The sequence below is a fragment of the Harmonia axyridis genome, chromosome X, assembly GCF_914767665.1.
Source record: "Harmonia axyridis chromosome X, icHarAxyr1.1, whole genome shotgun sequence".
NCBI lineage: Eukaryota > Metazoa > Arthropoda > Insecta > Coleoptera > Coccinellidae > Harmonia > Harmonia axyridis.
The window spans coordinates 16,154,004-16,171,701 of NC_059508.1; the positions used below are offsets into that span (position 1 = coordinate 16,154,004).

The 17,698-nt window shown below is 35.2% G+C and overlaps 1 protein-coding gene across 4 annotated transcripts in view; it reads right to left on the reverse strand.

The window, feature by feature from the left end:
* LOC123686707 (NACHT and WD repeat domain-containing protein 2) overlaps positions 1–17,698 on the reverse strand; it is a 72,681-nt gene that overhangs the window by 9,747 nt on the left and 45,236 nt on the right. For all 4 annotated transcript variants that reach the window (XM_045626943.1, XM_045626942.1, XM_045626941.1 and 1 more), the window contains exons 4-18: positions 7,807–7,929; positions 6,390–6,553; positions 6,198–6,340; positions 6,073–6,143; positions 5,861–5,967; positions 5,648–5,804; positions 4,014–4,647; positions 3,746–3,955; positions 2,668–2,862; positions 2,425–2,594; positions 2,222–2,368; positions 1,885–2,164; positions 1,319–1,833; positions 1,085–1,259; positions 46–392 (exon numbers count right to left, since the gene is read on the reverse strand). In XM_045626943.1, coding sequence (XP_045482899.1) covers positions 46–392; positions 1,085–1,259; positions 1,319–1,833; positions 1,885–2,164; positions 2,222–2,368; positions 2,425–2,594; positions 2,668–2,862; positions 3,746–3,955; positions 4,014–4,647; positions 5,648–5,804; positions 5,861–5,967; positions 6,073–6,143; positions 6,198–6,340; positions 6,390–6,553; positions 7,807–7,929 — 3,438 coding nt within the window. The remainder of the gene's footprint in view (positions 1–45; positions 393–1,084; positions 1,260–1,318; positions 1,834–1,884; positions 2,165–2,221; positions 2,369–2,424; positions 2,595–2,667; positions 2,863–3,745; positions 3,956–4,013; positions 4,648–5,647; positions 5,805–5,860; positions 5,968–6,072; positions 6,144–6,197; positions 6,341–6,389; positions 6,554–7,806; positions 7,930–17,698) is intronic.

Here is a 17,698-nt window from a genome sequence, read left to right on the forward strand (position 1 = left end):
TGCATGCTTATCATGCATCAAATACAAATTGATTTAAATACCTACCGAGAACGTATTCAACAAGTTTCCAGCTGATAAAGACCAAATTTTCAGCGTTTTATCTTCAGAGCCTGAGCATACGAAGGTGCCATTCGGAGCAAAATTGATTGTGGATACCGTCCCTGTATGTCCAGTTAGGGTAAACGTGAGTTCTTGGTTGTTGAGCTGCCAGACATTAACCAAATTGTCTGTACCGCCACTTGCAGCCAGTGTGCCATCTCGAGAAACGTCAATACAAGTTAAGAAACCAGTATGCATATGGAGATGTTGACTCTTCTTCTTGGGTTTAAAGAACTGTTTCGTATTCTCATTGTCATTTCCTCTAAAAGGGTAGACCACGATTCTATTGGCTCCTAGAGTAAATTAAAGTATTGTATCTTTTTGGTCGAATTTTGACGAGAAGTTTAGACCAATTGAAAAGTCCCCGGTCTAATACACAGATAGCGGTGCTAGTATTAAATCCATATGATTTTTAGTTAGCACCAACCTTCAAACGATACGTGTCAAAATTTGTCAGCAGTTTGACTATTAGTTTGTGAAATATTGCGTTGTGAGTGTAGCTACTTTTGTTATTTGAAAGAAGATGGAAGAAAAATTTCAGTTGCTGATAAAATATTGCTTTCCGAAGGGTAAAATATAGGTGAAGCAAAATCTTGGCTTGATGAAGTGTTTCTGGGGTCTGCACCAGGAAAATCAACCATCATTGATTGGTATGCAGAGTTTTAACATGGTGAAATGAGCACCGAAGACGACGAACGCAGTGGACGCCCAAAAGAAGCGAAGAAAAACGCAACAGTTAGCTGGCAAGGTTATGCCATCAGTATTCTGGGATGCGCAAATTCAGTGCCAATGAAGAAGTATTTGCCGAAACTATTTGAAGCGAAAGACAAATCGTACTACAAAAATGGTATCGAAAAGTTGTAAAATCTCTATAATCGCTGTATCGACCTCGAAGGCAACTATGTTGAATAATAAAATCGAATTCTGCCGTAAAACTGTGTTTTACTGTGGTAGACCGGGGACTTTTCAATTGACCTGTTATTACCTCCTTTCAGAAGAAAATCATCTTTCTCTGTTAGGCGGATGGATGTGACTTCTCCATTTGAATCACATAATGTTCTTTCTACTTTACCACTGTGAACGTTGTAAATATATAGTTTACTGTCTACGCAACCAACAACAGCCTTACTGCTGTCTTGTGTGAGACAAATAGATGTGACCTAAAAAACCAACGTCGGGGAAAATTATTTGCAAAATGATTCATACAAGAAATTCTCACCTTTGACCTGTGTTCCGACAATGTATGTAACTTTGTACCTGTCGCTGATGTGCGCAAGTACAGATTATTATCTTTGCACAGGGCTAGCAAAAATACGGAGTCTGCCGAGACATCTATCGTTTTTATCGGGTAGCTGAATGTAATAGTGTTCAACAGAGAATACGTTTCTAATGACCAGAGACAGACTTTGAAGTCTTCACTGGCCGATAGAAGTACATCACCGGTTGATGTTGTCTTGACTGACTTAACAGGCCCTCTGTGGTGATCTATCTTCATCAAAACTTTAGCGGTACTCATTGAACTAATTATAATACTGCTGTCTTCACCTCCACTTACAATAATAGTATTAGCTAAAGCGCTGGTGATGCAAAGTACTGGAGCTATATGCTCCACTATCCTTTGCTTGAGGGTTAACGTTCTCAAATCCCACACTATAATGTTGAGATCTTCAGAACCTGTCAATAAATATTGAGATTGTTTGCATATAGCCATGCAATTGATGGTACCGTTATGGCCTAAAATTGGAACTAGTTAATATATTTACTACTTCAACAACAACTTGTAACCTTTGAAAGTATGAATCATTTGACTGGTCATGATATGCCATAGTTGAGGATCTGCATCTGTTACACATACTATGTGTTGACCTGATGGTGAAATTTCTACCAAGCGCACATTCTGTATGTGCATCACTTTGGACTGATCTGGTAAAGGTGGTTTTAACCAGTCTGTCATTGGAACGACCAAAGGAAGTGTGAAACCATCACACCAAGCCATCGCCGATGTTACTAGGCTACTGATTATACCTCCATCTTTCTCGTTCACAGGTCTTAACCAAGCTATTAACTATGAGAGAAATCTTCTTTTAGATCATCAAATTGTAAATGATTTTAGTAGTATTACCTGAGTACCTAACTGGTAAGTGTCCCTTGTTAAGATATCGGTAGACATTTTGATGGCGTAATACACAAGTTCTATTTCTCTGTCCAATAAGTAACATCTAACGTGTTTTAGAATGCATCTGAGATAACTGACCGAGAATGTTTGTAGCTATAATAAAAGAGTCAAATAGGGAAGTTTAAGGACGTTTTTTATATATAACTTACTGCAGCTAACAGAAAATCATAGTTGCACATACAGAGTGTCTTCAATTTGACCGTATCACCGGTTTTCAACAAATGTATCCAGAATTCTTCAATATGTCTTCGGCTGTATATTACATCACTGTATAAAGTTGATTTGAAAGGAGTTTCTCTCATTTCGGAAAGTAAAGGCGCTAAAATTTGGTTAGCAGAGTCAACTATTTATGTTCTAAACGAAACTGAATAACTAGAAGGAAATATACAGACCTGGAGCGTCATCTTCTTCGGATTCGTCATCTTTGTCACAGAATTCATCGAAGTAGAAATCGGCCAGTTCGGTGTGTGTGGACTTTAGATTATCCTGGGAAAGTTGGTAGTGCTTTACGACAAGTTCCTTTATCACATTATGTCTCCAGTCGATTAATAATTTCCCTTTGATCACTTTTTCCCTCTTAAGGTCACCTGGGAGGAGAAAATAAACACTTGTAGATGAAAATTCAGTTGTTAATAGTGTTATGACAAATGAAAAATGTTGCGGCTTTTGGAAAACCTAATTTTTCGAAAACTACAAGAATGCGAAATACAAATTCATCGATTTTGGATTTGAAAAATTCAAAGTTCATTTTTGACATAACATTTTCCATCCGATATAACTTGGACTATCAACTTAATGAGGTCAAAGAGTCACAACGTAATGATCAAAAATTCTAGGAACAAATTTAGGAAAGAATTTAATAACTTTATGAAACTCCAGCATCATAAAATTCAATTAGGATAGAACTCATGTTTGTATACTATTTTTAATAATAACGGAACAAGTGACAAAGTGACAATTCAAGTTTTCTAATAATACATATTTTATTGGGAAAAATGCAATATATTTACTTTGTGCAAACTAATAAATTTCAGTTTAATGAGAGTTGATGAAAAATACTTTCTAGCTTGAAAATTCCAACAATAATTTTCAAAGCTTTCGAATCAAATTGAGCAAATTCCTCACCGACAATCAAAATTACATAGAGTCATGATGTACGATACAGTTTGAGGGTATAATAAATTTAATATTATTTCTAATTGCTTCGGACAAATTAAATTTGGAATATTATATTGATTTACGGCAAATCTCTTTGTCGAATAAAATTATTTGCTATTTGCATTCATCCTCCAAATTTATGGATCCAATTTTCCATTAATTTCGAAAGCTCAATTTACATCGAACATAATTGAATTAATCAAAATTGAGCATCAATTCTTGTAACCAAAAGTGTGGGTTCCTTAAAAACATCAACCGTGAAAATGATTTCTGGAAAGGTTGTATAACATAAAATAGTTGATTAAAACTAACCAAGCTTCCTCAGTACCGAAGAAAGTGTTGAAAAGTTGAATTCAGCATTTTCAGGGTTTATCACGTCGTTATTGCTTGTAGGCATAAGAATTTCCAATAATTCTAGTTCAGTTAATCCATATTGAGTACAAGATAAGAGTAAAAATAGTTTCCTTATTGCTGCTTGCTTGAAGGCTTTTTCTAAATCACAAAATTTTTGTAACACGTAATCTGTGAAAGAACATTTGTTAATATTAGCAGTCTAATAATTTCTGAAACATATATTTACCACTTATAGGAGGATTTTCAGGAAGTTCAATATACGAATCCGTATTTCTGAATTTTTCCTTCTGCTGGGCGGTCAGTTTAAGGTCATCTATCTTCAAACCGGAAGTGCAAAAGATGAAAACTTTTTTCGGTAATGTCAAAGGTAGCCAACTGAGTCCAGAGACTACATCGAAATCAAGAGTATTAAGCAAGTGTATATCGTCGATGAATATTGCAAGAGCCTGATCTGACTCCTCAAAGTTTCGTAGCAAACTTTGGAACCATTTATTAACGTAGAGAGGATCAAACGACGCGTCCTTCGGTAAAAAACCTTCAGGCAACTTAAGCGCTATACAAATCTGTTGACATACAAGACGAAGCAGTTCCAAATTGTAGGAACTTTGCGGTGTAGTTGAGGCAAACCTGACGATCTTGAAAATTCTGCATGATGACCAATTATCTATCTCACGAAAAATTGTTTGCAGAAATGATGTCTTTCCCGAACCTTGGTTGCCGTATATTATAATCGGAGATATACGAGAATTCGTAGTCGCAATAACTTGTCTTACCCTGTTCAAATCGTTGGAATCTGCGAAGTCTTTTTTTATTTCACTATAACAAAGTGTGAGATGCGTGATGTTTTCCTCGAAGTTTTCCTGAAAAACCAATTTGATCACCATTCCACCGAATTTAGAAATAAAAAAACATTAACTGTTATTCCGTTCAATACAAGGAGTTTCAAAAATCCAGGAAATATCCAAAAGGGGTCAAATAAAAACCCAATTTACATCTCTAGCTTTAAATAAAAATCGTTCCAGCAAAATGTAACAACGCAACAAACAATTCTTGGAATTTTCCTGGAAATTGGATCAGGTTGAGATGAATTGGCATCTTTACAATCCCGATATCACATCTATGGACTTTTACCTGTGGGGTTATCTTAAATGCAAAGATCTGAATGATGCAAACATGAATGTTCAAATTCAGACGATACAATCTTTAATTTTGGAAAATTATTTTCAGGAGAATAATCAACGTGACGGTATAATCTGCAGATGAACATACAGGATGACCCACCATGATGGCTTATTAGACGTTTATGGAGAACTAATCATAATTTTTTGCTGAAAATTTGCATATTATGGTTTGAGACAAGGATCTTTCTACGAAAATATTTTCAGATCTCTACAACTTCCGTTTATACCGGAAACATACTACTACTTCCTTATTTCAAATGACACACCCAGTATATTATTGCATCATTAGATAGCTTTTTTGATGAAAATTTCGGAAATATGCCATACCTTAGGTAAAAACTCAACGGTTCTTAAGTTAATGGGATTCTTATGAAAAAAATGGTGGCGATGAGGACTTTTTTTCTTTTTCGATTCTGCAAATACGTAGTATTATAAGACTGTTTGCAGTTTGGAACAAAAATGTACAGGGTGTTTATAAGAAGATCATGAACTTGGACAACTCAAGATTTTCAAATTTTAGGGAGAAAGATCATTGTCTCAAACCCCAATATGCAAATTTTCAGCAAAAACTTATGATTAGTTCTCCTTAAACGTCTAATAGGCCATCCCGGTGAATCACCCTGTATATCTTAAAACGCAGATCTGAATCAAGACTTGAAACGAAGCCTCATTATTTTACCTGCACAATTTTTTTTCGTGATTTCAGTTCAGGATGTTCCTCTAGATTGTTACTTATAACTTGTTTCAAATGGTTCAGAATCTGACTCTTGAATTTCGATAGGTAAGGTTTGTGCACTTCAGCTTCCGGATCAAGTCCTCCAGGTTTCCAAGGCACACTACAAAATCTTTTACATGTGAACATGAACTCAGGAAAAGCATAATTTGAACTTACGTAAAACTAAAATTATTTTCTTCTGGAATAAGAGAAGTAGTCCTATGGCAAAACTCATCTAATTTCTCTACATAATATTCCAAGGGAACTTTTTCGTAAATGGATTCCTTGAATAAAAAGTGGATGCAGTGAAATGGAAAAAATTAGAAACAGATGCAGCAACTTAAGGCATTTTTGCTGAACTAAATTAAACAAGTGTACTATTCACTTACGATGTTATCGTTTTTGCCGTCCCAGTTTCTTATTATGTTGAGAACACTGTGAGCAGTGCCAGGAGCAATTCCTGCAATAAGTAGTGCGAATGATAATTTTCCCAATTGCATTTTTCAGGCCTTACCTATAGCGTAATTGAATTGTCTTTCCAAGTTTGACTTCATATACTCGGAATACTTTTTTCTTTTGTCATCCTCCAGATTCGATATACATTGAAAAAATATATTGAAAATATTGATAGATATGAATTTCCAGTCTTCGCATTCCCTGGAAATGAGTTGTTCATCGGAGTGAAAGAAATGAGATTCTAATTTACCTGAAGTCTACCAGAGAGTATACATCGTTTTCTGCCTGATACCATTTTGAAAATTCTTCTGTATTTATGCCCAATTGCTCAGCTTTGCTCAATATACTTGAGAATGTATCGCTATCTATCGTTAAGGGCGGTAAGAATGGACCATAGCGATCTCCTATCAAACTCTAAACAAGGATTTATCAACAGGAATATTCGATACACAGGGATAAACAAATTTTTATATTATTATTTTATTCCCATTTTACGTGACGATTTTGAATTCAAAGTATGACACCCTGTATTTAAGGATTCAAAATGCAATTCTTCGACGAAAAATTCATTGTCAAGGAAGAAGATTCTTGAAAATTATTTTTTTTAAAAATTTTGACAGGTGTCTTGATGAAATTTAGCTGAGAGACTGCAATATTGGGTATATCTAACGAGTCTAGATAGCTGGAAATAAATTAAGGAGATGTTGGATGATTTTTTAAAATTTTGTTAGAAGTTATTATGAGAAAAAAAAACAGTTTTGAAGAAGTAACCTTTTTGCTTTCATTCAGTGAATATCAATTTTTAATTCTGATGTTCAGTCAATTTCAATAATTTTTCAAGAGGCCACTTCAGATTTATTCATAAATGGCTGTCGAAAAAATTAGTACCTACTTACGCTTTTCATGAACTTGTTCCTGATTATGAAAATATCTCGTGAAGTGTATTTGAATACAAAATTGGATACTATAATCTGATGAAATAATCTCTCATCTGATATTATGTTTGAATTATTAATTAGGAAACATAATTACGTAAATATGAAATTCAAATTTTAGTTGTTCAGTAAAGGGGGTAAAAACATTGGTTTTTCCCAGTTATTCATAAATGAACCATTTAATTAGGAAATTTCAAATGAATTATATTTCAGTCTGTTGCATCTCCTACTTCTCAACCGAAACTTGAATAGGTAAAATCTTTTCGAAAAGGAACGCACCAAAGTGGAAATACTGATGCATCAAAATGATGGACTAACCAACAGCAATCGCTAATTGAGATCTCTAATGGAATTAAGAGTTTTCCCTGTGGGTGCTTTTAATTCACGCATATGGAAAATGTATACCTACAGAGAAAATTTCTTCCATCCAACATTATTAATTCTATGGAATTGGTGTGTTATTTAGAAAACTTTTATTGCAGTCTTTTCTTCGAAGTCGAACATTAAACTAGTAAATTATGAACAGAATTTTAGACTACTTTCAATTCGGTCAATTCAATTATCGAGAACAAGAGAACTTTTAATTGGCAATAGAATGAATAATTTGATCACGAACAAAAAAGATGTCGTCATGCTCAAAGTTGTTCAGACATTGAGAAAGCAGCAAGTTTTTTTCCAACACTGACATGCAAGTCGAAGAGCTCGCGAAATAATTCAGACTTTTTTTCTCACCATAAAAAAATATCCTCTCGATGTTTTGTGGCAAGATCTGATTTCATTCAAGTGATCCTCGAAAAGGAAGGGGTCGTACTGTTCTTTTTCATCAGCCCGGAAGTGCATGTCAATGAGTTCTACCTTAAAAAAGGAACACAACGTTATGATTTCATCGGTGAAATATGCATATTACATGATATATGTATACAGGGTGTAATATGAGTGACTGGCCATAGCCTAGTGGTGAATGCAGGCCTTTCAGAAAAGTAACTTGTTTTGTATCCTAAGACTGTTAGTTTTGGAGATACAGGGTGATTCATGAAAATTGCCCTAAATTTTCGATCTCTATAACTTGGGAATCAGCAGTCCGATTTTGCTCAAATTTTTCGGGCTTATTCACTTTATACATCCCTTCAAAACGATTAATTTAATTTCAATATTTTCAGGGCAGTACTAAGATCATTGAGTTTTTCCTTTAGACTTCGAAATCTATATTTTCTACACGTTTTAGAGGAATATCGTTATTGGAATGAAACAATACATAATTCAGCCTAATGAATTCAATTCTTACTTTGAATGGCACACTTTTTTCAAAGAAGTAGCAAACGAGAGAATTCAAGAGTTATGTAACTTTCTTGAAATACGGCCCTGTTTGTATTCCTTTTGTGATAATATTTAATGTAATCAGGTAATCTGATAATTTTTTGGATTTTATAGCTTTCTGTTCAACTTTCTTTCATTGTAAACCCTCAGCTGCTTAAAATATCAATTAGAAGTATGCTTGATGATGAAACTGTGAATTCTTTTGAAACTAGATATTAAATTCAAAAATGACGTAACTCAGAATTGAGAATTGAATTCATTAGACTGAATTATGAATTTTTTCATGCCAATAACGATATTTCTCTAAAACGTGTAAAAAATATAGATTTCGAAGTCTGAAGAAAAAACTAAATAATCTGAGTACTGCCCTGAAAATATTGAAATTAAATATATCGTTTTGAAGCGCTGTATGAAGTTAATAAACCCACAAAATTTGAACAAAATCGGACTGTTGATTCCCAAGTTATGGAGATCAGAAATTCAGTTCAATTTTCATGAATCACCCTGTATTTCCGAAACTAACATTCTTAGGATACAAAACAAGCTACTTTTCTGGAAGGTCTGGATAATCAGCATTCACCACTAGGCTATGGCAAGTCACTCATGTTACACCCTGTATATCTCCGTAGTTGGTTGATATCGCATTTTCTGTGTACAATAAAATAATAATAATAATAATAATAATAATATTTATTTCGAAAATCTTACACATACACTTTTACAATATATATATAATCAGAACGAAATATATGTCAAAGAAAAAAACAAATATAAATTCTATGTTGGAGAATTGAGATACTCATGGATTGTATATGGTTCAAGATCTAGTAAAAACTTGTGTAATTCTTTTTTGAATCTATTTTGTTGATCAATTTGCCTTATTCTTGGTGGCAATTTGTTATAGTACTTCATGCAAGAATACTTTGCTCCTCTCTCCGTTACAGTCAATCTATGAACTGGATATACATATAAACAATTTCTATTATTATGAGAATGTGATGGCAAATTTGAACTGAAGTAATCTCTATTCTTGAAAAGAAACATTATACACTCTTCAATGTGTAGCGCTATTACTGTTAGAAAATTGCTACTCTTGAAATAACCTCTGCATGAAGCTCTAAAATCAAGTTTATTTATTGTCCTGACTGCTCTTTTCTGTGTCTTAAATATATTGTCCACTGCTCTGACACTACCATAAAAAATTAAACCATATCTAACGAGGGATTCAAAATTTGAATAATAAATCATCTTCAGGCCATCTTTGTCGAGATATTGTGACATAACTCTCAAAGTATAACAAACCGAGTTCAATCTCTTATTGAGGTTTTCTATATGAGCTTCCCATGATAGAACTGAGTCTATCGTTAATCCTAAGAGCTTAGTTTCAGTACTTATATTAATTTCAGATTCATTTAGTTTTATTGTATTTGGACACTCAAGGTTAGATCTGTTGGTTTTGAATATGCAACAATTCGTTTTACTTTCATTTAAAATCAGTCTTTCGTTTGAAGTCCATTCAGAAAATAATTTAAAAATCCTATCCGAATCATTGAGTAATGATTGCATTTCTTGAGCAGTTATTAATATGTTCTTATCATCGGCATAGTTTGTTAACGAGCAATTCTGTCCAACAATACACTCACGAGCGTCATTAATATATATATTGAACAAAATTGGACCGATTATACTTCCCTGTGGAATGCCCATCTCGACCATCCCTATCCTTGACTTCACAGATACTCCTTTTTCAGTAACAACAGTCTGCTGCAACCTTCCCGATAGATACGACCTCAACCAGGACATAACAACCCCAGTTATCCCATACAGCTTCAGTTTCTTCAACAAAAGCTGATGATTTACACAGTCATAAGCCCTTGTCAGATCCAAAAATAAACCCATCACGTAGCTTTTGTTCTCCAGTGCTTGTAAGATTGACTCAGTAAATTCATACAGAGCAGTCTGAGTTCCCCTTCCCTGCCTAATGCATTTGAACTACTACCTGCTTCTGTAGACAAGTTCAAACCCTTATACCCTCAATACGAACTCAAAAAAAGTACAGACCTAATTGGCAAACATTTCTTATAAGAACCAAATAATCAGTCCTTCCCTGAACCACCATCCTGAAAACGGCAGACAAAAGCTTGCCGAAACGTCGGTAACAGCTAACTGCATCGATGATGGAAACAGCCCAAACAGTATCCAACAAAGACCGACTAATTCTCTAAATTAGATGCAAATTCGAATGCGTATTGACAAACTGTAGTAATAGGGAGGGCATTGCTCTCATCAGTTCACCATGTATGATTGAATATTAATTGGAAATCTAATGGACCTGTTTCATATTGATTTAACATGATAGCATTTAATCTCAGCGCCCGAATGGTTAAATCGTGATATGGAAATTGTGTATTGAGGATTTTAGCTGCATTTGCTTTAAAGGTTTAATTGCTTCATGATATGGAAAGATAAAATTGAGTTTTCATGACGAATATCGTTCAAAGTTTGAAGAAATTTTCAGCGAAAATAGTTAACAGGCCAATTGAAAAGTCATCGGTCTACCATTTTTTTACACACTTTTTTGGCAAAATTCGATATAGAATTATTCAACATAGTTGCCTTCGAGGGCGATACAGCGTTTATAGCGATCTTTCAACTTTGCGATAACATTTTTGTAGTACGATTTGTCTTTCGCTTCAAAATAGGCCTCAGTTTCGGCGATTACTTCTTCATTAAGAAATTTCTTGCCAGCGAGCTTTCTTTTGAGGTTTGAGAACAGGAAAAAGTTGCTAGGGGCCAGATCTGGCGAATACGGTGAATGCAGAAGCAATTCGAAGCCCAATTCATGCAATTTTTCCATTGTTTTCATTGATTTGTGACACGGCGCATTGACTTGATGAAACAGCACCTTTTTTCTATGAATGGGGCCGTTTTTTAACGATTCCATACATTAAACCATCCAATAAGGTTACATAATAATCGCTGTTGATGGTCTGGCCCTTTTGGAGGTAATCAATGAATATTATACCTAGCGCATCCCAGAATACTGATGCCATAACCTTGCTGTTAACTGTTGCGTTTTTCCTCGCTTTGGTTCATCGTGTGCAGTCCACTCAGCTGACTGTCAAATGGACTCCGGAGTGAAATGAATTGGGCCATATTTCATCCATTGTCACATATCGACGCAAAAATTCAGGTTTATTGCACTTAAACAGCTTCAAACACTGCTTAGAATCATTAACACGTGTTGCTTTTGATCGATTGTGAGCTAGCGCGGCACCCATTTTGCACACAGCTGTCTCATGTACAAATAATCGTGAATGATATGATGTATACGTTCAGATGATATCTTCTCAATGTCTGCTATCTAGATCAACTTCACTTTGTGGTCATTCAAAATTATTTTGTGAACATTTTCGATTTGTCGTGGGTGACAGCCTCTTTTGGGCGTCCACTGCGTTCGCGGTCTTCGGTGCTCATTTCACCACGTTTAAACTCAGCATACCAATCAATGATGGTATATTCTCCTGGTGCAGACCCCGGAAACTCTTCATCAAGCCAAGATTTTGCTTCAACTGTATTTTTTCCTACAAAAAGCAATATTTTATCAGCAGACGAAATTTCTTTTTTTCCATCTTTTTTAAAATAACAAACCCTCTTGCAACAACCAAATTGGGGGATAACGATCTGTAGAAATTCGCCTGACTCTCATCTTTACTCGACAACATCTTTCGAATATATGAGGAGAGAAGGCTTGCGAGCTGTAATAAGGGCCGAAGAGCAAGCCTTGGCATGAACTCGGCACTTTCACTGTTAAACCGCAACACGGGGGCATCTGAATAGCGCCCTACGGTGCACATGGTTGCGCGTGTTCGATTAACACGCCAGGAGCCATCAGTAATGTTGAGCGGGACAGTGAGTCGCCACAACGATGTGTAACGTATGTCACAGCCTTTCGCCCCACGTTGGAGAGGCGCTCTCAAACAATTTTAATTCGCGCCCTCTCTCAGGGGGTTGCGGAGTTTCATACCGAGACCTCGGATGGAATGGGAAGTATGGCAACTCTGTAGTTCCTGCCTTATACACTTGCCCATCTCCTTATAGCGGAGCATCGTAGTTTTTTCGTGAATTCAATACATGTTTCTTCTGCTTTTGAGCTTTTTTTTATATTATTTCCCTAAATTATATATATTAGGCTAATTGACAAGTCCCCGGTCTGATGCACAGATGAAGGTGCTAGTATTAAATTCATATGATTTTTAGTTAGTACCAACCTTCAAACGATACGTGTCAAAATTTGACAGCAGTGCGACCATTAGTTTGTGAGATATTGCGTTGTGAGTGCAGCAACTTTTGTTATTTGAAAAATGATAGAAAAAAAAGAATGTTGTGTGCTGATAAAATATTGCTTCAATTGGGCTTCAAATTGTTTCTGCATCTACCGTATTCGCCAGATCTGGTCCCCAGCGACTTTTTTCTGTTCTCACATCTCAAAAGAATGCTCGCTGGGAAGAAATTCAGCGCCAATGAAGAAGTAATTGCCGAAACTAAGGCACATTTTGAAGCGAAAGACAAATCGTACTACAAAAAAAGGATCGAAAAGTTGGAAGATCACTATAATCGCTATACCACCCTCGAAGGTAACTATGTTGAATAATAAAATCGAATTTTACCAAAAAAAAAATGTGTTTTACTATGGTAGACCGGGGACTTTTCAATTGGCAAGTTATTCATATCCAAGTTAATGAATAACAAGACTAGTTTGTTGAGAGAACGTTCCGCCAGTCGTTCATGTCCTAATCTACATGAGCTTGAGCAGATTTCAGGCATTGTCTTCGATAATCTGAATCCATTAGAGAACCTGTAGCAGATCCAAGAGATATTAAATTCTGTTCTCTCAACCTTCAGCCTACGGTATCAGGTGAAAATAGAGTACCATGGACATCTGCCAATCTTCTAGCTAAAGCTAGAGCACAGGCTGTTCGCCCTTCGAAGAACCTGTTGATGGAAAAAAAAATCTATCTTCGGTTTTTCCTAGTCTTATATTACAACTTAAGAAATATATTTTTGGATATTTCTGTACCTAGCTAATGAAGGATTTTTGCATTATTTTGTTACAAAATATTCAAAAATTAAGCGTAGAAAGAAATTTTTAGTGCTACTCTGTATATCAACGTATCCATTCATCGATATCGGGTTAGGATGACGCAACCAATGGAAAATAGCTCGACAACTCTAATCTCAATCCAGATTAAATTCAAACGAATTCATATAAAAGATACCTTTTGGTTGTGACAATATATGAATACTAATGATGTACAGAATAAAGCGTTTTCTGAGACGATCAATCTCAATAGCATTCAGTTGTTCATTGTTTCCATTCCATTGGAGGTCTAACATTGTCTATAGCTTTCATTGTATCAATATCCCCTACCCTTATTAAGTTCATAACAATTCCTGTACGGGATACACAAGATAGGGCAATTAGTATTTCGTATAGCAATTATTGACAGAATTCAGGTATGGAGCTGAGAAGATATTGACTCATTACAATCCAACGTCGTTTCCACCACAACAACTCGTTAAGACTGATAGAGATAAACTTTTCTTCGAAGACGGGAACAATACGCTTGGAAGGTTTTGTATCAAATATTCAATAATTTCCTAGAAGAACTTGAATAAGTAGCATTACAGCATACAATGAAACAAAGTCCTTAACAATCTGTGACGTTTGGCCTGATGTCACAGTAATATTCGTTTATATCGTGAAATATGAACTCTTCCATTATATGCAGCAATTTGAAACTTGAACATTTGCACACTAATGAGTTCGGATGTTTCTACCTCCTTTCCAAAGAGTCTGCAGGTCTTATTCCAGGAATCTCAGCATGGCCAGTCTGAGGTTTCCAAGATAGGGGGCTCACTTCCCCAGATTTCGAATCCATCGATATACCATATGAAGGACTTTTCTCCAAGCGATTCACGAAGTTCATTGCAAATTTTTCTCGATTACCCCCTCCAAGAAAAAAAAAAGATCTACGCCCTTGTTTCAAGAAGCCACCTCAGATTTATTCATAAATGGCTGTCGAAAAAATTAGTACCTACTTACGCTTTTCATGATGTTGTTCCAGATTATGAAAATATCTAGTGAAGTGTATTTGAATATGAAATTGAGTACTATAATTTGATGAAATAATCTCTCATCTGATATTATGCTTGAATCAATTAGGAAACATAATTACGCAAATATGAAATTCAAATTTCAGTTTTACAGTAAAAGGGGTAAAAACATTGGTTTTTCCCAGTTATTGAAATGAAACTATTCAATTAGGAAATTTCAATTGAATTATATTTCAGTCTGTTGCATCTCCTACTTCTCAACCGTAACTCGAATAGGTAAAATCTTTTCAAAAAGGAGCTCACCAAAGTGGAAATACTGATGCATCAAAATGATGGACTAACCCACAGCAATCGCTTATTGGGATCTCTAATGGAATTAAGAGTTTTCCCTGTGGGTGCTTTTAATTCACGCATATGGAAAATGTATACCTACAGAGAAAATTTCTTCCATCCAACATTATTAATTCTATGGAATTGGTGTGTTATTTAGAAAACTTTTATTGCAGTCTTTTCTTCAATGTCCAACATTAAACTAGTAAATTATGAACAGAATTTCAGACTACCTTCAATTCGGTCAATTCAATTATCGAGAACAAGAGAACTTTCAATTGACAATAGAATAAATAATTTGATCACGAACAAAAAGATGTCGTCATGCTTAAAGTTGTTCAGACATTGAGAAATCACCTATTTTTTTCCCAACACTGACATGCAAGTGGAAGAACTCGCGAAATAATTCAGACTTTTTTTTCTCACCATAAAGAAATATCCTCTCGATGTTTTGTGGCAAGATCTGATCTCATTCAAATGATCCACGAAAAGGAAGGAGTCGTACTGTTCTTTTTCACTTGAATAGGTTTTTTTTCGATTACCCACCCAACCAAGAAAAAAAAAAGATCTACTCCCTTGTTCCGTTTATCCTTTACGTAATCAATGAATGCTTACTGAATGAGTGCTTTCAAGAAGAAGTAGTCCTGTCAATTGCATTATATCATGCCATTGACGAGAGCGAAATTAAAGTATGTACTTTGAATTATTGACGACATCTTTGGTGCATGATACAGCTTCTGGGAAACTTCAAAATCAAATAAGGCGAAGCACCTGATTATGATAGCTTTGCATCGTGTTAATGATGAATGAATAATGGGACATCTGGTCAGGCTCAGCATACTCGGAGTCTGTTCAATCAGAACACAGGCCATCACATTCCCAAGGTAGTATACGAGGAACCTGATTAAACACGACATGCTGAACTTCTGCATATTGATATTTTAATAGATAATTTTATATCAGTATTATTCGGTTGTCATCTGTTTACAATCCAGTTCATTTCTTCTTCTCTATACCGGATGTCCCAAGTTATCGTTTACAGGCAATATCTAGCTTATTTGACAAGATAATAAAAAAATGAATAAATTGCTTTGATTAACATCAAAGTACCTTTCCAATGATGTACAAAAAAGGTTCTTACATTTGACAACCCTGTGGTAGCTACCCCTCCCTTTTTATTCTCAAATGGCACCCCCTGTATATATAAGGATGTGCTATCGTCGTATTCCAAATAGAATGACACGCAATTTCCAGTGACAATATACAGGGGGTGCCATTTGAACATGGAAAGTAAGGGATAGCTACCACAGGGATGTTAAATGTACGAATCTTTTTTATACATCATTGGGAAGGTACTTTGATGTTATATGAAGCAATTTTTTATTTTTTAAATATCTTGTCAAATAAGCTAGATAGTGCCTGTATACGATAACTTGGGACACTCCGTATGATTATATTATTGATTGAATCCATTTCAAAATTTGCCTGTTGCTATTTAACTAAACCAAACATCGGACTGGCAAATATCAATACCAAGAGAAAACCACAAACGTGTTGTCATCGGATGTAGGTAAACAGCGTTGAAAAATATAGGATTCAATAAACACTATTTTCCTCTAAATCTCTGGAACAGTTATTAATTTCTGTAATCTGTCATGGGTATCATATAAACGATAAAATTACTGAAAAAAACGTTTGTGAATTTTTCAAATCTCTCGAACAGAAACCAAGATATAGCAAAATATTTGAAACAGTGATTTTTCAGAAACGTCCTGTAACTCGAATCAAGATATCTTTCTGATATCCTATTATTTTGAAAAAAGAGATCGCGGTCTTTGAAGATTTTCACTCCAAGTCTTATTGTTCTTGAAATGCTTTCAGTGAGTATCGAATTTGGGACATCCTGAACTCAATTGATATAAATTTCGTGTATCAAAGAAATGAATGGATTATCATATTGAAGTTGTTTGAATAAATGTATACAAATGTTAGATTTATTGACGAAATTCCTGTGAAATACAGGGTGATTCGCCGGGATGGCCTATTACACTTTTACCTATGGAAAACTAATCATAGTTTGGAGCTGAAAATTTGCATATTGGGGTTTGAAACAATGATCTTGCTATATTGCCGAAATTGCCGTCAAAAAAGCTATCTAAGGATGCAATAATAATGGTGTGCCATTTGAAATAAAATAATAGTAGTCTGTTTCCGGTATAACCGGAAGTTGTAGAGATCTAAAAATATTTTAGGGGGAAAGATCATTGTCTCAAACCCCAATATACAAACTTTCAGCACAAAATTATGATTAGTTTTCCATAAACGTCTAATAGGCCATCCCGGTGAATATCCCTGTGTACTTCAGAGTATACACAGTAAAATTACAGGCTTCCTTGGGTGTGGAATATAAATGTTTCAGAAGGTGGGTATAGCTTTCAATTCCCAAAGGAGCCCTCCAGGACATCTGTACCAGGTAGTGTATTGGACTGTTTTGGGGGGATCAAGAACTGCAGACATCATCAATCATTCAGCAGGCTTCCAACCCAGATATATTGATTGAATAGCATTAGAGTAAGTCCCAAAAATAAATTTTCAATATCAAGAGAGCGGATCCACCTGAATTTCCTCTTTCATCGTAATATCCAATCGCCGTTACGTATTCAGAGTGCCCTGCTTGGATGAGTTTCATCCATTTTCAATCCCAAGATGAGCTGTTTTATATTCGGAATAAGATTATTGGGACCAGACTCATCCGTAACTAAATTATTGAGAAAAAAGATTGTTACCGTCAAGCATTTCCTGGGAATCGTTAGACGCAAGATCGGATGTTAAAAATCAAATTTAGGAGGGATAATGAGAA